At 48.5% G+C, this 23,607-nt stretch overlaps 1 protein-coding gene across 3 annotated transcripts in view; it reads right to left on the minus strand.

The window, feature by feature from the left end:
* The window catches only part of Sh3pxd2a (SH3 and PX domains 2A), a 198,869-nt gene extending 192,167 nt beyond the window's left edge, over positions 1-6,702 (minus strand). For all 3 annotated transcript variants that reach the window (XM_032892159.1, XM_032892160.1, XM_032892158.1), the window contains exon 1: positions 6,180-6,702. In XM_032892159.1, coding sequence (XP_032748050.1) covers positions 6,180-6,251 — 72 coding nt within the window. In that variant the 5' untranslated portion in view covers positions 6,252-6,702. The remainder of the gene's footprint in view (positions 1-6,179) is intronic.
* Positions 6,703-23,607: the final 16,905 nt, after the last annotated feature.

A 23,607-nucleotide genomic window follows, 5' to 3' on the forward strand; every position in this document is an offset into this window, starting at 1 on the left:
GGGAATCAAGTGGCAGCTGGCCAACTTGTTAGGGGCGGAGGTGAGCATCACAGCCCTGTCACAGAATTACCCTGAGGGAGAATCCTAAGGGCATGTGACTTCCATGTCTACACCTATAAAATGGGCACAAAGCCGCCTCCCCCACATGGGCATCTTGAAGCCCTCAGTTTCAGTACTGTCGCCATGTCTGGCCCTAACAGATCCTCAGGTCAGCTCCTAACCTGCTTGCTGCACTTTGCAAGGTCTCCTGGCTGCCCACTGGCCAGCCCTGTGTATATAACAGGGCTCAGTCCCTGCTGCTACCATGGCGACTTGCCTGAGGTTATCTGAGGCGTGGCCTGCCCACTGGTCCAAGCCCCTGACCCTCTCCATTCACCTGCTTGCTTACAGCCCATGACCCTCAGACAAGAGCAGCCCAAACAGGCTGGAGGCAGCTCGCACTCTGGGGATCAGCCTGTACAAACACTGACCACCCCTGTTGGAAGCTTCCATTATTTTTGGCAACTGTCAGGGCAGAGAACACCGCTGGCCCTCACTCAGAACCTATTTCCAAAGCCAGAATCTCCACCTCGTTTCCCACACACACCCCTTGTCCTTCCTGTCCCTGGAGTTCTGTCCCGACCCATGATCTCTTTCCTGGATTCTCAGCACTAATGACAAGTAAGCGTGACTACCGTACAGATAACTCCATTAGTTGTTTTATTTTCTTTAATTAGGAGGCAAAAGAGAACAGGGTTGCCTGTTAGACTTTTCTGGCCAAGGGACTGGTCAGTGACTCAGGATGAGGAAATTAAAAGGCAATTTCCAGGGATGGCTAGGCAAACCCTAAGTCAGACGTTCCCCAGCACGCCCCCAGTTCACAGCCCCCACTGCCCATTAAGTCAGCTGGCCCCAGAATAGCTCTTTGGAAAATGCAATCGCCAGTGCTCATATTTCTGAAGCTGGACCCGGTCTTACTTGACATCAAATAGGTTTATTTTTCCCTTCCCCTCCGCCTGCCACCGCACACGGTGACTCCAACTCTGTCTTGCCCTCTCCCCTCAAAATATCCCTCACACTCAACCCTGAACAGAGCCATGAGGAACGGCTGGCTCTGCTCCCTGTCCCAACGGTCCTGAAGGATGTGGTTGGCTGTTCCATGAACAGGGAGCCTCATCAGCCCTGTGAATCACTCCTAGATCACTTCCCTCTTATAGAGAAGAAACGGTTCTCATTCGTGTGTGTGTGTGTGTGTGTGTGTCTGTCTGTCTGTCTGTCTGTGTAAGACAGTCACACTCCCAGATTCAGGCAGATGTGGAGCAGGCAGTGCTGATCTCTGGTTAGGAGCGACCTCATCCTTACCTGGAGCGACCCCCTCTCCCTTCTCTACCAGCCCACATTCTTTCTCTCCTCAGCTTATCAGAAATCTAAGGCTAGGCCCCAGTGCTCGGCCAGGATCCCCTCCAGGACTGAACAGCTGCCCTCTGTTTGCTGGTGTCATGTATGCTGGGTGCTTTCCACGGGGCAGACGGCCCAATGTCCCATCAGACTCTCAACAGCTGGGCCTTCCTTTTGGCCTAGTTTTGCCTTTTCTCTCAGCGTCCCCCATGGATCCTAGATGTACTTCGGTGCTTTGGTGATGAGACCACCGGGAGGAACAGCATGAGGATCCAGGTGAGGAGGAGCCCAGAGTCACCGATCCAGGCTTGTACAGTCAGGAAGTGCCAGCGGTGGTATTTGAACCCCCATCTGTCCGCTATCCCGTCTTCCGTAATAGAAGGCCCTAAAAAGGGGGGGGGGTCTATTCCCATCTAAGGCTGCCCTTCTCCCTCCAGTGAGGCTGGAACCGTAACCTCAGGCTTAGGGAAAAAAAAAAAAAAAAAACCAACAAAGGGCGATGAAGGAGTTGGGTGCCGAATCCTAAAAACACAACTCCTGGGACCACAACCACAATCTGTGATGATTTAAATCAGGGAGAATGTATCCGTTTCAGAGGTCTGCCCTTCCTTTCTCTTCCCAGGACTCAACTGGATACAGATACTGCTCCCCTGGCAACCTCTCCCTCCACCAGTCAAACCCAGTTTCATGACACAGGATGAGCAGTAACCTTTCCAGAGAGGCGGCCCTCGAATGCCACCCTGTATCACTCTCTCACTGTCACACAGGCCTGAGCCTGGACTCGCTCACTAACCAAGTGGGGAGAGCCAAGTCTTGGGCTTCTCCTTGGGAAGTAAAATTAACCTGTGTTTACTCAGATCCCATTGAGGCTGAGTGGGGAGTCCAAGCAACTAGTTAACGTCACCAAGCTTTGGTCAATCCATCTGTAGTAAGATCAAAGCAACACACACATACACACACACACACACACACACACACACACACACACACACACACACACACTCTACAGTAAATGAACCAACAGGAGAGCACGCCTGTTAGCATTGGGTACCGTAGAAGTAGCTGCTGACACTGGCTATTCTTTGTATCCCCCAGAGTCCTGTGGAGGATCAGCGCATTCACGACTGGTATTTGTCTGAAATAAACACTCAGGAAAGGAAATGACTGTGAAAGCAGGACACCTCCCAAATCCAAACAGACATAATGTCTCCTTTGCTTTGGATAAACAAGCTTCTCCCCGCCACCATATGGCCCCAAACACACCTATACACACCTGTGAGTGCAAAGCACTCTGTGCTCTCCAACTCACATCAGCAAATCCTCCAATAGAGGCAGCTGTGGCTTGCATGTGGCACCTGCAGGGCCATCTTTAAGACACAGGGTCTGAAGCCAAAGCCAGTTTACCTAAGGTCTCCCAAGGAACAGCTCTTGAGAGCTAGGACAGGAGCCCAGCTCCCAGGCAGGAAGACTGACCCAAGCAACAGCTGCTCTGACCCTTCCCAGCCCCACCCGAGGCAGGGGCTGACAGAGAGGAAGGAAGTGCTGGCTGCACCATGAACATCATGGAAGATGGAAGCTACTTGTCTGCCTTTTATAAACAGACCCAAGGCACAGAAACACCCCTCCAGCTCCTCAGCCCCCGCTCCTTGTGGAGATGTGCACACCCTCTGCTGGGTGTCCTGAGAGAACCTTTGCATGTGTTCCCAGTGTTCTGAAGCCAGTGCTGCTCCTCCTGCGTGGGCTCCAAGCTTCCCTCATCTGCAAGCTCTGGCTAATGTGCACATCCATAAAAAACTCCGCTCTGCAATTCACCAAAGCACAGGCTGGGTACTCCATCGGTGCTTCCTCAGTGTAAGGTTGTGACTTGGGTCCAACTTGTCCTGCCAGCTAACTACACCGGAATGCCTCATCCACAACACCTGCCCTTCCGGTGTGGAGTATCTACTATACAAGGGGTCAAAAAGAGAGAGGACTGCCTCAGAGCCCTACTGGACTCTTTCAACTATTAGACACCCCTGGGTTATGTATCAGTGTCCAAAATGTGTAGCGATGTATCTTTCTTCTTTGTTGACTTCAACCAGACTTGGGGTACCTTCAGTGGACAAAGCCCACACCACAGGCTGGAAAGCCAGTTAGCCCCAGTGCTGGGAGTAGCTACTCTGTAAGTAACCCACCTGGCTCTCTGTTTCCTCATCTGTAAGTAAAGGGTTGCACCAAATGAGCCATCCACCCCAGCCAGCTCCACAAAGCCACAACATATAGCACACTCCATTCATTGTTTTCTAGAACTCTGTGTGATCCCATCTGCTAGGTGACGTCACTCTCTGCCCCAAGAATCACATCATCCATTCATTCTCACACGGAAGTGGAGATGACCCAGGAAACACTCTGTCTGTAGAAAGGGAGGAAATGATCATTCCAAGGGAAGTGGACAGGACTTCTTTTGTATTTTCCACACAGTACACTTTATTATCAATCTTAAAAACGCCAAGTCTCCCTTCCTCTCAGTCAGACCCTTAATAGCTGGTTTTCAGATACTTTCTTTGTCAGATTCTTGCCAACAGTTAGCTAATATTTGATGAGTACTCAGTGTGTACCCAGAACTGGGCTAAGTCCTTCCAAGGGGTGATGTCATCTCATCTCCTGACAGCCCTATGAAATACATACTATTAATACCCTCACTTTAAAAGTAAGGAAACTAGGACTGGGGAGATGATTCAGCAGTTACAAGCACTGGCAACTCTTGCAGGGGACCCAGGTTCAATTTTCAGCACCCACAAAATAGCTCACAACTGTTTGTAACTCCAGATCCAGGGAATCCTACGCCCTCTCCTGGCTTTCTGTAGGTACTGCAAGCAAGTGGTGCACAGACATGCGTGCAAGCCAAACACCCGGACACATAAAAGAACTTAATTTTTTTCAATACAAGGCCCCATGAAGTTTTAAAGAATGTATACAATGTTGCACAGTGACTGGGTGAGCCATTTAAGGAAACCAAACAGTTTCCATACTTCTAACAGCAGGTCTTGGTCTTGTTTGCCGCTACTCTGTTGCCAGTGCGTCTTACATTGGAACCTTGGGCATAGCTGCTCAGAGCTAAACTGGATGTTTCATGTACAATCCGGAGCTGGAAAAGCACCTGCTAGGGTCTCAGGGCAGACACAGTCATCTGTTGAAAGCAGTACCAGCCTCAACTGAAGGCTGAAAAAAATCTTTAAGACAGTCTACAGTGGCCCCCCAAAGTGACCAAGATGGTTGGCAGCATATACGAAACCCAGAGACCTGCAAATGGACACCAGCCCTTGGAGCAGGGTGGCCACCTGGTCATCTAAGCCCTACACACTCTCTCTCTCTCTCTCTCTCTCTCTCTCTCTCTCTCTCTCTCTCTCTCTCTCCCTTCCCCTCTTCCCCTCCCTCTCCCCGTCCCCCTCCCAAAGTGGGACTAGAAGTACCTGGAACTTGCTAGTCAAGGACTCTCCTACTTAGCCACCTCCTCGGATCCTAAAAGAATTGTGGGGTGTTTTTGTTTTGATTTTTTTTGTAATGGCTTTCAACACCAGACTACACAATTGGAAAGGATCTCTGACTGTGTGTCAGGGATCACCCACCACAGATCTGACTCTCCGGTCTGACCACTCTCACCTTCTTCCCAATCTGAGTCCAGCCCCATTAGTCAACTGCACAGAACTTTGCCTTCAAGTCTGCTGTGATCCTGGCAGAAAGAGTAGCCCCGGGCTGGTATTACACCACAAACCCCAGCCTCCCTTCAACAGGGAACTAGAAGGCACTTTAGAGACTAATGTGCAATCTTGGGCAGCAACCGACAGCCCGTTTTAATTGTTAAAATTAATGCTTTGAGCATTCTAAACGCTCCTTTAAATGCCTAATTTGCAAATAAGAGGCTGCCCTACTGTCCCTGTGTTTTCTGTGTTTTGGGTACTTTACTGTGAGTCTCTTCTATCTGGAGTCCAGGAGCAGAGCTCCGCAAGCCATTTTAAGGGAACAAACAATTCGGAAGGACGAAGTGTTTTCTTCCAAAGGTGTAAAGGATTGGAAGACAGGACCGGCTGAGATGAAAGGGGACTGTCACACACTCTGAAGTCCAGCTGGTCAACCTTAGCCTCTTCTCATTAAGTTTGGGTAAGGAAGGGGGAGGGGCGGCGGGGCAGTCAACCGTGCCTCCGAGACCACAGACCACATTTGCCTACTCGTGTCTGGAGTCAGAGCATCACTTACGAGGAAATGACCCCGGCGAAGGGTCACGTCCAGAGGAGGGATAAAAGGAAAAGCCACAATTCTCCTCACACCGCGGGACACAATGGTTTTAAGAAGGAAATCAAAGCTCGAAACGAAGAGTAGAGGGGGCAGGGGGCAACGCGCTTCCTCTGTCCCCAGCCGGTGCAGGCAGAGTAGCAAACGTGGAAGGCAGAAAGAGAAGCGTGGGTCTCCGGTCAAAGCAATTAAAAGCATCCCAGGCCGAGTGCGTGAGTGTCCCGCGCCCCTAGGGAGCGCGACGAAGATGCTCTTTCCCAAAGGGACTGCTCTGACGAAAGCTTCCCCCACCATCCATCCAAGCAGCGGGCGGACACATGACTTCACCGTTGTAACAGACAAGGGCAGCCACTTGCCAATTGCAATGCCAAAAAAAGAAACCCGGGACAGGGGAGTAGAAGAAGGACAGAAAAGGCTTCCCTAGAGATCACAGCCCTGTGAACAAACTCTGGAGCCAAAGGCTGCCCCTGGGGGCACGGCTCTCCGAGACTGGCCAGCCCCTTGCCGGAGTCGGTGGAAGCAGTACTCACGTAGTGTTTAGAGGGGTTCCTCCGCTTCTCCACGTCCACCACGGTGGCATCTTGCACGCAGTAGGCGAGCATCTTCCCCACAAAGCGAGTGGCGCCCCCCGGCGGCTTCACCTTCTCATCCCGGCCGGGTTCCGGCTCCTTCTCCCGTTGCACGGGTCCCTGCGGTTACGCGCCACCCCTGCCCCACGCACTAGTCGCCACCGAGACTCCCGACGTCCACAGCTGCGACTCCCAGGCAGGCGACTGTCCCGGAGGGCACGAGGGCTCCGTGCACCCCAGGCTGCTCCCGTGGGCCTGCCGCGCGCCCCTTCCCTCCCGCGCCGCCGCGCTCCGCTCGCCTGCCCGCTCTCTCTGCCGCCCGGTGGGGCCGGCGGGAACTGGCGGCGCAGAGGAGGGCTGGGGGGTGTGTCCCGCGGCGAGGGTACGGGGCGGGGGCCCGGCCTGCTGTCAGCGCGCCGGGGAGGGGCCGGCGGCGCCCCTGGGCCGCGCTCGGGCTCCTGGGGGCTCGGCGCTGGCCGGCGCTGTGGGCGCAGGAGGCGGAGGCAGGGCGAGCAGAGAAGGGAGGGGAAGGGAAGGGAGGGGAGCGCGGCGAGGGGAAGCGCGGGGAGGGGCTCCGGGCCGGGGGAGGGGCTCGGGCGGACGGCGAGGGGCTGCAACCCTGCGAGGCCTGGAAGGGCTACTCTGCTCAGTCCCCAAACTCAGGGTAGCTTTGGAGGGAGGAGGCTCAAGGAAAGTGAGCCCAGAGCGCCCCCATCCTGGCTTTCGGTCTCCCAGAGGATCTGTGGCCACCTTTCTGTCCCTTGTACCACTGCCATCTCCCCAGATCTCTTTAAGGAAAAGTAGTTTATTACCCGCCTGTTACTGCCTACAGCTCCCTCCAAAAGGAGACCGGGATGGAAAAGAGACCAGCATTAAATCCTTCACGCCAGCCTTCTTTTGATGAACCACCTGCCCCCCTGCAGGTCACCACGGGTAACTTCTCCCCGGAAATGGGATCTATTGATCTGCTGCTGCCTCCGTCATCGATCAGGGCCTGTGTAACTAAGCTGCGACATAATTTCCCAATGACAAGGTTACAAACACCACTTTAGCCTTAAGTCCGGGCTCCCCGGGGACTCTCCCAGGGCTGGCAACCGGCAAAGGAGCACACAATGGTGGGAAAAATCCACTGTGCTGGGAACCAGATAGTCTTTAGCTCCAGGCTCACGCTTCCTCGTCATCACTCCCTCTAGTCTGGAAAGCCAACTTTCCAAGTCTTGAAGCTCAATTTTCCTCAGTTCAACTTAGCCCCACCACCACCACACACAGAAGAGACACATCGCACTTCATCCTTTCCCCCCCTGTTCTACTTTCAAATATTTAACGGAGTAGGTGTTTTCAAAACGAATCCAATTGTTTCACAATACAGTAATGTTTTGTGTTTTGTGCTTGGGGACTCATGGAAAGCATCCGAAATGTGGGCAAAGGATTTTGGTGACTTTTTTTTCCTTGGCAGAGCCCTGGGCCGTTCTGAGACTTCTGCATTTTCTTCGGGAAAAGCACTGGCTGAGGGGGCTGAAGAAACGATGGCTTCGTGTTCAGTTCCCCAATGATTCACAACCACCCATAACTCACAGGATCAGACGCCCTCTTCTGACCTCTTTGGGCACCCAGCGTGGTGCATATACATACATATATGCGGGCAAAACACTTAGACACATAACATTTTAAAGAGTGCTGGCTGGGCAAACATGACTACCAGAGTTCAGATTCCTTGGTACTAGGATAAAAGCCAGGTGTAGCCTCGAACCTGTGACTTTAGCACTGTATGAGATGGAGTTAGGAAGATTTGGGGGCTTGATGGTCAGCCATCTAGCCACAGAAACAATAAGTTGTGGGTTCAGGAGAGATCATGCCTCAAGGAATAAGGTGGATATCAGACATCTTGCACGGAAGCACACACATACACATGTACATAGACACATACACAACTAAGCACGCACAAACCAGATGGATGCAGGAGTCTTGACACCAGGCATGGGGCTTCTCTATCTCAGAGAGCAGTAGTGGAAAACCCTTGCTGGTGCTGGTAGGAGGCAAGAAGAAAGCACTCCTCTGGGGCAGGCAGGGGTATTTGGTTGACAGGGAATGTCAGAGCTGAGTCTGGCTTTGAGAACAAGGCTTCACCCAGAATCTATGCTCAGCCCTGAGCTACGGAAGGTGGGAGGATGCCAGCCCAGCCCCAAGTCATCTCTGATACTGCGTCAGCATTTATCGACAAGGCAGAAAGTAGATGATGACTTGTTTACACAAACTTGAGACGAGAGATTCTTGACCTAAGTAAGCATTGCAATGCTGGGTCAGGATGGAAATAAGATGAGGGCAGGGGGCTGGGGATTTAGCTCAGTGGTAGAGCGCTTACCTAGGAAGCGCAAGGCCCTGGGTTCGGGTCCCCAGCTCCGAAAAAAAAAAGAACCAAAAAAAAAAAAAAAAAAAAGATGAGGGCAGGGACCGGAGAGATTGCTCAGTGGTTAAGGGTTCTGACTGCTCTTCCAGAGGTCCTGAGTTCAATTCCCAGCAACCACACAGTGGCTCACAACCATCTGTAAGGGGATCCGCTGCCCTCTTCTGGTGTGTCTGAAGAGAGCGACAGTGTGCTTATATAAATAAAGTATAATAAATCTTTAAGCTATGAGAGCAGAGAAACCAGCACTCAAATAGCACAAGAATAACCTTTAAACAGAGCACAAAAACACCTTGCTGACTGAAACATTTTCTGCCCGCTGCCTCCTGTCCCCCACCCCTAACCCCAGTAGGATTGTGTATGCACACGTCACTCCAGCACTTTTTGACTTTTTGAATGGTTGAGAACACAGCAGGCAGTTGTAGATGTGGCAGCTCTTAAGTGCTATAGGAAGAGATGGAGAATGGTCTCAGACCGGCCTTATCCAACCTGGGTTCCCATCCCAGCTCCACCCTAAGCCAGCCTTGTGACCTTGGAGCACTCTGGGGAATCTTTCTAGTCAGTCCCCTTCTAGGCATGTTCGATGATGGTGGATAACTTCTCTGCAGAATGAGGTCTCACCAGAGATGTGCAAATTTGAGTGCAATTGGGGCTCCCTCCAGGCCAAGGTGACATCCACTCTGTTACCTCCAACAGCCAGCGCGGGCAACATCTGCCCTCCAGACCCTGGCTGACCCCTGATGGGAATATGCGGGGCTTGACGTGAAAAACCTGCCAGGGTTCATACTTCTTGCTCAGTTTCTCCCCCTGCCCTTCTTACAACTTAGACCTGGTCCTAACGACTAACTTGTGTTTAGGGACATATCCAGAGGACGCTCCTGGCTCCCTGGGTCTGGAATAGAAAGTGAAGTCAATTTCTCAGGAAAGTCATTTGCTGGCTTGAATTTTTTCCTCCTCCTCCTCCTCCTCCTCCTCCTCCTCCTCCTCCTCCTCCTCCTCCTCCTCCTCTTCTCTCTCTCTCTTGCTCTCTTGCTCTCGCTCTCTCTGTCTCTCTTTTGAACAACACATACTTATTTATTTAATTCATGTATGTGTTTTATCTGCCTCTGTGTCTGCGTATCACATGAGTGCACAGGAAGGCCAAAGATCATCGAACCCCTGGGACTTTAGTTATACACAGTTGTGAGTGGCCATGTGAATGCTGGGATTCAAACCCGGGTCCCCTGGAAGAGCAGCTAGTGCTCCTACGCGCTGGCCCATCTCTCTAACCCTCTGACAAGGACTCACTATGTAGCCCTGGATCTCCTAGACCTCACCCTGTAGATCAGACTAACCTCAAACTCACAGAGCCCCACGTGCCTCAGGCTCCCCATTGCTGGAATTAAAGGTATGCACCACCATACCCAGCTGGTAAAATGGTACAGCCCTTGGTGCTAGTACTTGGGAGGGGTACAGACAGAAGGATCAAGAGTTCAAGGCTAGACTTAGCTACATGAGGCACACACGGAAACACATGCATTCATTCATGGGCACACACACTGACAGTTTGTTTTTTTAACTAAAATATTTTTCATTGGGAATATTCATTGTACATGGTCCTATGTTACACAAGGACATTCTTATACAAATATGTATTAGACATTAAGTGTGTTATCCCCTATAATCCCAGACCTCTTTGTCCCCCTAGACCAGTGGTTCTCAACCTTCCTAATACCATGACTCTTTAATACAGTTTTTCATGTTGTGATCCCCAACCATAAAATTATTATTGCTACTTCATAACTGTGATTTTGCTACTGTTATGAATTGTAAATATCTGATAAGCAAGATATCTGATATACGACCCGCAGGTTGAGAGCCACTGCCCTAGACAGTTTTAGTTCTATGTCATGTAGACATATGTGTATGTGCGTGTGATTTTATATACCTATATAAGATCTAGAAATCACCTATAAGAAAAAGCACACGATGCCTGTCTTAATGAGACTGACTCAACTTGTTTGTCAAAACGAGCTCCAGGTGCCTCCATCTTCCTGCAAGTAGCATGAGTCTTGTCTCTGGATCATTCTTCTGCATAGGCATCTGCTTTCTTTGCTCCTTCCTTTGACGCTGGATACATAAATTGCTTTCATAAACTAGCTTCTGTGAAGAAGGCTACAGTACACATAGGTGCGTACCACCTCTGTGAAGTTGCTTGGAGTCCTCTGGGTGACTACCCAGAAATGGAGTATAGCTGAGTTGCACTAAACGGTCTAGTTTTAGTTTTTTGAGGAAATTCCATGCCGGTGTCTAAGGTGGCTACACTACAGTGGCTGTCCCTGCCATCGGTGTATGTGGTGTCCCTTCATAGGCTTCTGCTTTCTTGGTTGCTGGACATGGAAAAAGACAGGGCACAGAGCTTCCCTGTTGGCACGGCCCCACGGCTAATTGCAGACCTGATAATGAGGTGTGGCCACTTGCCGAGCCATCAGCTGGTGAAAGCCACCTCTTCCTGATGCCCCACACAGAACCTTCACCCGGCAGGACTCCGTCTGCTGCTTCACACGGTGCTATGAAGGGCCTCAGACTCCTGCTCTAAGAATTATTATGCAGATTTTTTTGATAGAACCACTTGGAATTCTAGCCTCAGAAAATGACCAGGCTCCCAGAATTCCAGAAGGAAATCTGGTAGCTTGAACGACCAAAGAAGCCAAAAACACAATTAGATTCATAGAGGGGAAAAAATATTATTCTGTAACTCTAGGCTGCATCCCTAACCTTGCCCAGACATCTGGTCCCCAGACTAGTGCGTTCTGTTTCAAGGCCTTCAGAAATGAAGATGCAGATGATCCCATGGTGTCTGATCTCAGCTACTCAACGGTGTTGGCTAAGCTAGAGTTATCTGAAGAGAGGGAATAGCTGGCAGTGAGGAACTTCCTTAATTAGTGACTGATGGTGAGGCCCAGCCCTTTGTGAGTGATACCATCCCTGGGCTGGTGGTTTTGGGTTCCTTAAGAAAACGGGCCAAGGGGTTGGGGATTTAGCCCAGTGGTAGAGCACTTGCCTAGGGAAGCGCAAAGGCCCTGGGTTTGGTCCCCAGCTCGAAAAAAAAAAGAACCAAAAAAAAAAAAAAAAAAAGAAAGAAAACGGGCCAAGCAAGCCACGGAGAGCAAGCCAGTAAGCAGCACCCCTCCATGGCCTCTGCATCAGCTCCTGCCTCCAGCCAGGTTCCTGTCCTGTTAGAGTTTCGGTACTGACTTCCTTTAGTGATGGTCAGTGACGTGGAAGTGTAAGCCCCAGTGGCTCTCCTCCCCAAGTGACTTTTGGCCATGGTGTTTCACCACGGTGGTAGTAACCCTAATTAACACGGGTGAATGAATGCCCAGCATCCTCTCAGTATGAAAGATTATTCTGTATACTTCTATTTTAACCACAAACAACCTTAGATTTTCATTTTCAAAATCCCCTGGATTTTCCAGAAGCCAGCGAACCCTGACTTGGCCACTAAATGACAAATTAAAAAAAAAAAAAAAAGGGAGAGAGAAAAAAATCCACTGGGAAATTTTAAGGAAATCTTTATTTTATGTATGTGAGTGCACTGTCTCTATCTTCAGACACACCAGCAGAGGGCATCGGATCCCTTTACAGATGGCTGTGAGCCACCATGTGGTTGCTGGGAATTGAACTCAGGACCTCTGGAAGAACAGTCGGTGCTCTTAACCGCTGAGCCATCTCTCCAGCCCTTACTGGGGAATTTTAAAGGCATCTTTTTTTTCCTTTTAAAAAAAAAGAATAGCCTGAGATTACAAATTAAAAAAAAAAAGTTTAACTTTGACTCCACCCCCATTCATTTTCTTTCATTTCTCTATTCAGAAGTATTTTTGAAATCGCTGTTCTTTGTCCTGTCTGAACCCATGAGTTTGTTCGTTTTCAAGTAAAAGATTTGAGACTCTCAAGGGCAAGTCTGACTTCAGCATAAGCCCCACCCCCTATAAAGCAGAAGCTCTCCCCAAAGCTGGTTTATTTCTTACCCAATAGGTAACAAAGGCAGAGAAAGGCTTAGCATCGGACCTGGTCTGGCTGAGATCTGGGTTGTCATCAGGAACTAATCTGCCAGAGGTGCGTGATCAACCTGATTAATCGACCTGGTTTATCTTCCTTCCGGAAATAGGCACCGGGCGTGTCTTTGTTAGGACTCAGGTTTACGCTGGGTGGAGTTGTCTAACGGAGGATGGGGTGGGACTTGGTTTTAGTTAGGGTATTATTCGTGTGAAGAGACACTCTGAACCATGGCGGCTTCTGTAAAGGAAAACATTTCGCTGGGACTGGTTTGCAGCTCAGAGGTTCAGTCCCTTATCATCACGGTGGGGAAGCATGGCAGCATCCAGGCACACGTGGTACTGGAGAGGGAGCCGACAGTTCTACGTCATCGGGATAGACAGGCAGCAGGAAGAGATGACCACACTGAGCTTGGTTTGAGCATCTGAGACCTCAAAGCTTGCCCCCACAGTGACACACTGCCTCTAACAAGGCCACACCTCATCGTGCCACTCCCTGTGCTCTGGGTCTGCAGGGGCATTTTTACTGAAACCACCACAGACTCTGTATGTATTTACAACATAGAATAGCAGTTTCTCATGGAGTCACAGACACCTGGACATCTTGAATAAAGAGGCAAATCTTTGAGAATACAAGCACTATCTCTTGTCTCCATTTAGTGCTGTGTGCCTGTTTTATCCCCTCCCCGCACTGTGTGCATGTGTTCCTGTGAACCTCCCCTTTTGCCTTCCAAGTGAGGACTGCTCTATTACACCAGGCTTCTTGCTTTACTTTCTGACTGTTGACTTTTGTTTTTCTGCTTCTTTACAGAGGGGTGGGAAACTTCCTCTGCACCGGCATCCGCCAACCCCTCATCCGGATACATCCAAGGCTCATCGCTTGCCCCTGGAGTCCAGTTCCACGTTTACTGTGAAGGAAGAATCTGATTGGCCCAGGTTGGGTCATGTGTTCATCCTGACCCAAGCAAGTATCATTGGGTTGAGTTAGGTAGAAGAAACTTACCAGAAGCAAACTAATTAGAGAATTAGAGGAAAGAGGCTCATATATCCCAAATACAGCTACTAAGTTGCTGTTCACCTTTTAGAGGGCTTCTTTAACCAATTAATTAATCTTTTTTTGCATTTGTTTATTGAGGGTGGGGCATGGCGGTAAGAGGACAGCTTGTGGGAGTCAGTTCTCTCCCACTCTGTGGTATTGGGATGGAAATTAGGTCAGCGGGCTTGGCCGAGTGAATCTACATTTACTCAGCCATCTCCCCGGCCTGATAATTTATTTATCCACTAAAAAGTTTTGTTAAGTTACCAACACAAGACACCCACTCTACTAGGAACTGGGGCAGCAGTCAGAGGCAAATTGTCATTTAAGAACTGTATGGGGGCTGGGGATTTAGCTCAGCGGTAGATCGCTTACCTAGGAAGCGCAAGGCCCTGGGTTCGGTCCCCAGCTCCGAAAAAAAGAACCAAAAAAAAAAAAAAGAACTGTATGGCTTTGTTAAAGATAAGCATTGTTCGAAAGTATCCTAGAAGGAGGCTGGAGAGATGGCTCAGTGGTTAAGAGTACAAGCCACTCTTCCAGAGGACCAAGGTTCAATTCCCAGCACTCATGCGGTAGCTAACATCCATCTCCAGCCCCAGGGGATTACAATATCCTCTTCTGGCATCGGTGGGCACCAACGAAGGCCAGACATTCAGATGCACATTACAAAGTCGTAAGAATAAATACAAAATTATAATAGTGGCGAACATTGTTTAAGCAGAACCAACGTATTCCAATGTGTAATCTCTCAGGGTGAGAATGGAAAGTTCTACATCTTAGAAGATCTAAGATGTAAACAAAGCCCCCCCACCCCATCCAACAATGCACATTTGCAGAATGAAAGATAGATGGGTTGTTTCTCAGCACAGGTGCCTGGCTGGCGGGGAGGGATCTGAGGTTTTTCAGGTCGCCCAGCTTGGACTTCAATCATGGTCTTCATGAAGAATCCAGGGAACTGTACCTGAAGAACGGCCTGTTTGGACCTTGGGAAACACAGTGATAAGGACAATCGCAGCTCTTGGTCATGGTTTCCAATCATGGTTTCACGCTTATAAAGTCCTGAAAGATGTTTATTTTTGGGGGGGGGGCGTGTTAATGATGCTTTCGTTTTTAGATCATTATTTTTACTTTTCTAGAAATCAAATGTTTCCTACCTTTTTGGATATATTTCCATCTTTCCCTGCCGTGTGTGTGTGTGTGTGTGTGTGTGTGTGTGTGTGTGTGTGTCTGTGTGTGTGTCTGTGTCTGTGTCTGTGTGTCTGTGTCAGTCAGTCTGTCTGTCTGTCTCTCTCTTTCTCTGAGAGTAGTCAGTTTTCTGGTTCACTATCTTATTGGGAGGCATTTTAGCCCATGGATGTTCTTAAAATAAATTAGTCCTTCCAAGGAACCAGCGGCAGGCTGTACTCGTCTGCATACTGGCCTTGCAACTGGAGTGCTGCTGCTGACTAAAAGGCTGTCACGGGCAGGGGCAGGGCTGGTCGCCCGGCACACTGTGCAAGTGCCAAGAGTCCTGTGCGTGCGCACTCAACCACGCTCCCTGAAGACATGATGGGGATCTGTGGGGGAGGGGGTGTGTGCTCCTTACCAAGTCCCACCGTGCGTCCTGCTAGAAACTGTAGTGGGAAAGTGCTCGTATCTTTAATTTCACAAATGGAGTGCCATTCCCTCGTGGAGCTCAGTCTGGCTGCCAATAAATTATGCAACGGAAAACGATTACATTCGGGCCCTTTTAGCTTGCTACTCTGAGTGTCTGTTCAGCATTCGTTAAAGGCTACGAGAAATAAGTTTTCTGTTAAGTGCGTGCCTCCTTCTTTACACCTACTTGATGCTGGCCTTCGTGGTGAGAACTGGAGTGCTCACACCCACAGGTCCTTGGAAAAACCCCATCCTTTTAAGCCAAGATGGTTGGCCGTTTGACTGCGTTGTCTAGTACAACTGAAGTGACCTGCCCAGGAGTTTAGGAGCAAAATGGAAATTTTTCACTGTAGAGAGCCAGGAAACCCTGCAGAAAACTTCGAAAGAAAGTAGTGATATCGATAAAACATCCAGATGCCGATTCTAAGGACAAGGAAGATGGCCTGGGCTTGATTAAATGCTACACACTCCCAGCGCTAAGCGCAGCATTTAACACACAGCAAATCTGAACTAAGACGTTCCATGACTCTTAGGCAGAGTATTTTTTTTTTAAAGTGAAGAGAATGTTGTCAATTGAAACCTAACTCCCAGAGTTCTGATTTTCTCATTGACATATATATATATATATAAATATATATATATATATATATATATCACAATTAATAGGCTTTGGATGCTATAAGGAAACAAGAGATTCTCTTGGTCTCTTCTAGAATCTATGAAGTACTAATATACATGTCACTTGTGACATAAGGGTGCATATGTGGGGAGCTGACCCACCTGCTGTTGTCTTTCCAGCCCAAAAGAGATCCCGCACACTTCGTCGAATGGCCCCGCTACATCAGGCTGCAGCAGCAAAGAGCCACCCTCTATAAGCGGCTCAAAGTTTCCTCCTGCCATCAACCAGCTCACCCAGGCCCTGGACAGGCAAACAGCGACTCAGCTGCTTGAGCTCGCCCACAAGTACAGGCCAGAGACAAAGCAGGAGAAGAAGCAAAGGCTTCTGGCCCATGCTAAGAAGAAAGCTGCGGACAAGGGGGACGTCCCAACTAAGAGACCACCTGTTGAGCAGGGGTCAATACAGTCACCCCCTTGGTGGAAAACAAGAAGGCTCGGCTGATGGTGATTGCCCATGATGTAGACCCCATTGAGCTGGTGGTTTTCCTGACTGTCCTTTGTCGAAAGATGGAGGTGCCCTACTGCATCATCAAGGGAAAAGCCAGTCTGGGGCACCTGGTCCACAGGAAGACATGCACCACTGTTGCCTTCACACAGGTTAACTCGGAAGACAAGGGTGCTCTGGCTAAGCTGGTGGACGCTATTAGGACCAATTATAATGACAGATAGGAAGAGATCCACGGCCACTGGGGAGGCACTGTCCTGGGTCCTAAGCCTGTGGCTGGCGTTGCCAAACTGGAAAAGGCAAAGGCTAAAGAACTCGCCAGTAAACTGGGTTAAATGTACGCTAAGTTTCCTATACATATATATATAATTACAAAATTTAAAGAAAAAGAAAGGGTGAGAAAAACCAAGGGCCTTGTCCTGGGTAGAAATGCAGTATTATTTCTCCACCATATGCCTGTACTGTGGAGGACCCAGCAAGTTCACGCCAAGGAAGAGCCCAAGAGAAGTTAGTGCAAGCGTCCACACGAATCGTGTTGAAGTATTTATGTCAGCATTGTTCGCAATTACCCCAAACTGAAAGTGTGCTACTGTCCATCGATGATGAGTGCATCCATAAGTAATGTTACGGTGGCCTGAGAGAGGACTGCATGCCATCAACAAAGGAAGAACTCCAGCCTTCTGCAGTGAGACGGATGAAACCCACGGGCATGCCACTGAGGGGCAAAGACTCAAGGGAATACAGCACACGAGTCCATTTATATAAAGTTCAAAGCATGGGGCTGGGATATGGCTCAGTTGGGAGAGTGCTTGCCTAGTATGCACAGAGCTCTGGGTTCGGTTTCCAGCACCGGGTGAAGCTGTCCATGGCGACCCACTTCTGCGGGCTCCGGCCCTCTGGAGGTGGAAGTAGGAGAAAGAACAGAAGTTTGTTGCAACTGACGATACTTGAGATCCTGTTTCTAAATAAGTAAATACTAAGTTCAAATTAGACAAAATTAACTTACGGTACCGGAGGTCAAAAGAGCAGTTGCTGGGGTTGGGGATTTAGCTCAGTGGTAGAGCGCAGTTGCTTCCATGCTTCCTCCCAATAGAGCTTCCGAGATGCTTACTGGAGCTGTGGGTTGAGGGTGTGGATGTTACACCTCAGCCAAAAGAGACTGAATCAGCCCGGAGGAAGCCCCGGGTAGATGCTACTGGGTAAAGGCAATGTGAGAAGGGACTGGAGAGATGGTTCAGCGTGTAAGAGAGCTTGCTGCACAAGCATGAGGACCTGAGTTTGAACCCCTGCGCCCACATCAAAAGCTGGCGTGTGGTTATGCATGTAACCTGTAATCTCAGAGCTGTGGAGAGTGGAGACAGGAGGACCTCTGGGTTCCGGCTGCCTCCCTAGCTCCAGGATCAGAGGGAGAATTTGTCATGAAAGAATAGATCAGAGTGTGTGATAGAGTTGGATACAGAGTCCTCTAGCCTCTGAGAGTGTGCACATAGACACCATCCTTACGTGTGTGCACACACACAATTTGAAAAGATATATACATTATGCAAAACACTATATATGATATGCATATATTTAGAGAACAATTTATCTGCAACGAAACCTTTTTCTTCTCAGGATGGCCTTGAACTTGTGACCTTCTTGCCTCCGCCACCAAGTAGTAGGATTCTAAGTGTGCTTTGCACACCCAACCACACACTGAAAAAATAGTGGTTACTCTTGTGTGAGAAAGAGAACATGGGAATCCCGTAATTGTAGGACTTCTGTTTTGTTTGCTCTTGTTTTATTTTTAATTTTTTTTGAGAGAAGGTTTCATGCACCCCAGGACTGGTGTCAAACTCAAAATCATACAGCTAAGGACGAATCTGGACCTCTGGTCCTCCTGTCTCTGCCGCTGGGGCACTGGGATTGGAGGCCTGTGACATCATGCTGCCTTAAGCTGTCTTAAAGATTTTCAGGTCTATGTGCTACCAGGGCCTCAGGCACGTGGGACAAGCACTCCAACAACTGAACGACACCCCCGGATTCTGCAATTGTAGCATTCTGTGTCTTTCCGAAAGTAATTGAAATCTGGCGGGGTGGGATGGGATGGTGGCGAACATAATTGTAACCGCAACACTTGGGGAAGCTGAGGCAGAAGGTTTGCTGCAAGTTGATGGTATATCTGTGCTACGTAGTAAATTTGGGCTTCAAGGCTATCCTGGGCTACATAGCAACATTTTGCATCAAAGAGAGAAAAAAGAATGTGATAAACGTTTAATATTTGTCAAAAGTGGGTTATGAGTTTTATAGCATATATAATTCAGGGTTTCTCTCCTGTATTGTTCTTTGTACTATGAAGTGTTTGAAATATTCATGGCTCTAAATCATTTATTATAAGCGAAGTCAGAAAGCCAGTGGGGACAATGAGCTTTAATGAGTGCAGAAACCAGAGTTGGCGGCTGTGGAGGACAGTTCTGCTCAGTCATGCCAGGAACCCATCGGCATGTTTTGCTCCAAGTGTGCCACATCTAGCAACTTGGTTCCACAAAGTCCTTGCAAATAAATTTATAAGTGACTTGCTTTACCGTCCTCTGACGTTTTACAATGAAGTTTTTCCAGAAGTTTGAAAAAAAAAAAAAAAAGAGATACTTCTCTTTGAAGTTATATCTAACAGCTGACCCATTCTAAAGTTGGTTCCAGGGTGTGGGGGTCAGCGAAGGGCTTCACTGTCTCTTTGGTTAGCAAAACACACCCTCAGATATAGTAGAAACAAACTTACGAGGTAGTCTACAAAGCCTGTTTAAAAAAAATCAGGTATTTCTTAGGTATGGTGGTGCAGGTCTATAATCCCACCAGCACTTCGGGGGTTGAGGCAAGAGGATCAAAGGGTTTGAGACCAGCCTGGGACAGAGGGTGAGCTCTTGCCTCAAAGCAAGCAAACAAGCAACACCACATCAGGCAGCCTGCCTCGTGAGTTCGTGTGATTAGGAGCTTTGCATATGCTACCTGAGTGATCTACCACTGAGGTAAGTCGCTAACATTTGAGTTTTTTTTTTTAAAGAATTATTTATTTATTTCAGGTATAGGATACATTGTAGCTGTCTTCAGACACACCAGAAGAGGGGCATGGAATCCCATTACAGATGGTTGTGAGCCACCATGTGGTTGCTGGGAATTGAACTCAGGACCTCTGGAAGAGCAGCCAGTGCTCTTAACCGCTGAGCCATCTCTCCAGCCCACATTTGAGGTTCTTAATGTGTCAGATATCTTGCAAAAGTGCACATTTGGATTTTCAACACACCTCAAACTTTTATTTTATTTAATTATCATGTCTTTGTGACTCTGAGACTGTGTCAGGTCAGCGCAAAGAGTCCAGAACCGCTCAGTCCCCTCCTCTCAGTGTCTGGGTTCTGGGAATCGAACTTAAGCTTTTCTATCTCCTGAGCCGTCTTGTTGGTCCGATGACTATTTTTATGCTTACTTATTTGTTGGTTTTGTTTGGGTGGTTTTGAGTCTACATAGTCCTGGCCATGCTAGAACTCGCTCAGTAGACTAACCAGGCTGGATTCATTCGCCTCTGCCTTCTGAGTGCTGGGATTAAAGGCGCGCACTACAGCCGCGATTACTATATTTTTATATAAAGTCCAGACAGCTAATATAACTAAATGTCGGACCTGCAGTATGACTTCGGCCTGCTCGGGTTTATAAAATTTTCAGTTCTAACTGAATCCACTTAAGGAAAATAGATATTTAGCCAACCACACGGTTGAGAGTAGCTGTTGTGTTTTTCTCCCATGAAATGTTAACAGCAGTGCTTCAGTCGGTCTGCAGAGTTAGAAGCTAATTCTGGGTCTCCGTGCTGAGTCTTACACTATACCCCAAAGCTGGAAACTCCGCAGTGTGAAGAGTGCACCCCAACTCTGATGCGCTGACCCCAGTACCCCCAAGACGCTGCCACTGGACAGTGGCTGGCACTTACTGTGTGGTCACAGTGCGGTACAGACCAGCAAGTAGCACACGTCACTTTTTCTTCTCCATTTGAACATCACCACTTTACATTTTCCCAATGATCTGAATTGAAAATGAGCCCCTGACTTTTTCTGGAATACAAGAGGACAGAGGGAAGACGGGATGGGGGATGCGCGCTCCAAAGTTTCCCGAGAGCCCTGATTTGATGTCTGTTTCAGTCATTATTCTTCACGCCTGTTCCTGTTAAATGGAGACGCCCAGCCAGTTTACTTTATGGCGTCATTGACAGGCGATCATGAGATACTCATGTAAAGTGGTCCGCATGGTGCAGGCACACGGTAACCCCTGGTAAATGTTAGTCATTCTTCCTAAACGACCAACCTTTCTTTTTACTTAAGTAAGGCAGAGGTAGGCAGATCTCTGTGAGTTTGAGGCAAGCATCGTCTGCATACTGAGTTCCAGAACTATAGGGTGAGATCTGTCTCAAAGGAGGAAAGGCACAGAACCCACTGACGGGGTAGACTGGACCCCTGTCCTCTGGAAATGTGAGTTTCTGGAGAAAGCCAGCATCTGTCATCCTCCCTGGGCTGAGTCACTGTAGCATGATGGTTCCTCATCCTCCAGAGCAGGCGCTACTCAGCGCTCCGGCTGCCCTGTCATCAGTAGACTCTGGTTTACAGCCCCGTGCCTCCAGGCTTCTCCTGAATGGAAAGTTCTCCTTCCCGTGCAGCGTGCTCTTCAGAAGCATCATGGAAAGGGCATTTTCTTCACCAGGCTTCTTTGTGTATGTTGTTTTCAAAGACATCGAGTGGCCCTTCTTCCCCGGGTGGAAGCAGGTCGCTTTCATGCTCCACTGTGTCTAGTGTTGCAATGGCGTCCAACTCGGCAGGATCCATAAAACTCGTCTGCAAAATCCTCTACCTGAAACACATTAAGGACTCGGCCAACTTTTATTAGCATAAAAGCGATCCCTTCATACGATGAAGTATTATCTTCCTCATCTTTCCTCATGGGAGCATCTCTGACACGCTGCGTTATCGGCCGTTGACACCGCGGCTGGTATGGGGAACCAGTAGGATATTGATGAAATACATTATACACCCTCAGAATTTCATTCTCTTTAATTTACCTATTTACTCCTGCTTTTCCTTTTGTTCTGAGCTATCGTCACGTATTTACCGATTGTCCTTGAACTTGCTAGGTAGCCAAGGTTGACCTTGAACTCCTAATTCTCTGGTCTCTACTTCTCAAGAACTGAGATTACTAGCACCTGTGTGTGCTGTGTCCAGCTGAATTTCTTCTTAAACGCCTCGTTTTTCATCAGTGAAGGGGAGTTATCTAAGTCTGCTTAAAGAAATGACCACATTAATATACATTAGCTCTCCCAGCAGTCACAGCTCATGGCTACAGTATGAGGTATAGACCAGCAGCACCTCCATAAAGAGTATGGCATCCAAAACAGCTCTGGTAGGACTTGTGAGCAATGGAGTGTGCATCAGCTCTGAGGTGACCAATACGTCCCCATTTGGAATGATCACACATTCAGATATGACTGTTTTTGTCTGTGTTTTAATGCTCAGTTTTGAAAACTGAATCTTTACAAAATAATATGCAACAAAGTCCAGTTTACAGAAAGATATTTATCAGATGAGTATCAGGCATTGCCCATTACACGTCAGCTCATCCCAGAGGCCTGCAGCTTCCATGGACTGTGGAATTTCCTTGCACAGTGGGGCCTGAGGGCTGGAGAGAGAGCTCAGTGGTTAAGAGCACCTGCTCTTGCAGAAGGCCTGAGTTCAGTTTCTGGCACCCAAATCACCTAGAAACAAAGCAAGCCCTTGTTTGGGAGTTTTTCCAGAAGCTATGGCCCCTAGAAGCACCTACAAGTGCAGGACTGGAGTTGGTGGATACATTCCACACCATCCTGGTCCCTTGGTAGGGCAATTGTGAGGCATGCATGTTCTACACTGTCTTTGAGAAAGTACCAGGAGTGGGGTTGGACTCAAAGTGCTCTCATCAGCACAACCTCACTGACTCTTTCCTTTTCACATCCTCCCTCCCCACGTCTTTACCATGCTGCTCTACGGTGTTACCTCAAAGTCATCCACATCCACATCACTGACATGAGACTGCTGAGCCCTAATTAACATACACAGGAAGCAGGAGGAGCCACACCCAATTGTAGGGCACAGCAGGTACAAACTGAAATGTCTGTTCAGATCACAATACTTCTCTGACACATGTGTTCTTGCAGAACTGTTTTCTTTACCAATGAGACCTGCCTCCCCTACCACAATGATTGCTTGGAGTTGAACATCTGATCCAAGTCACTGAAATCTTTACCCTTGCTATAGTGGTTGACTGATGGAGACTAACTTACATTGAGCTAACGAAACTTCTCCATTATGACTTTTTAACTGATGCTATGGGAAGAAAAAGCTGTGAACCTGTACCCAGCCAGGTCTCAGCACACATGGGGTCCTGTTCCCATTGAGTGCTGGCTTGTTTTATGTCAACTTGACACAGGCTAGAGTCATTTGAGAGGTAGGAGCCTCAAGTGAAAAAATGTCCTCATAAGTTCAGGCTGTAAGCAAGCCTCGAGGGCATTTTTAAATTAGTGATTGTGGGTGGAGCTGTTCTCTGTGGTGGTGGTCCTGGGTTCTATAAGAAAGCAGGCTGAGCAAGCCATGGGGAGCAAGCCAGTAAGCAACACCCCTCTATGGCCTCTCCATGAGCTTCTGCCTCCAGATTCTTGCCCTGTTTGAATTCCTGTCCTAACTTCCTTCAATGATGGACTATGATGTACAAGTGTAAGCCAAATAAACCCTTTCCTCCCCAGCTTGCTTTTGGCCACGGTGTTTTATCACAGCAACAGTGACCCTGACTAAGACACAGGGAGAGGAAGACAGGTGACAAAGACATCCCCATGGATTGAATCCCGAGGGACAGTCCACTCTAATCCAACTCATCTTTGTTCCTCACTGCAGTTTGGGTGATAGTTTTCCCCAGTTAAAGTGAGAAATTACAAGGTAATTAAAGTATTACAGTGAATGGCATACTGTGTCATCCAAGTGTTGTGGGGACAGTTGTAGGTCTTTTTAGTTAGTTAGGTTTTTTTGTTTTATTTTGTTTGTTTTGGTTTAAGATATGGTCTCAAGTAGCCCAGGCTGGCCTTGAACTCACTCTGTAGCCCAGGCTGGCCTTGA

The sequence above is a fragment of the Rattus rattus genome, chromosome 2, assembly GCF_011064425.1.
Source record: "Rattus rattus isolate New Zealand chromosome 2, Rrattus_CSIRO_v1, whole genome shotgun sequence".
Lineage (NCBI taxonomy): Eukaryota > Metazoa > Chordata > Mammalia > Rodentia > Muridae > Rattus > Rattus rattus.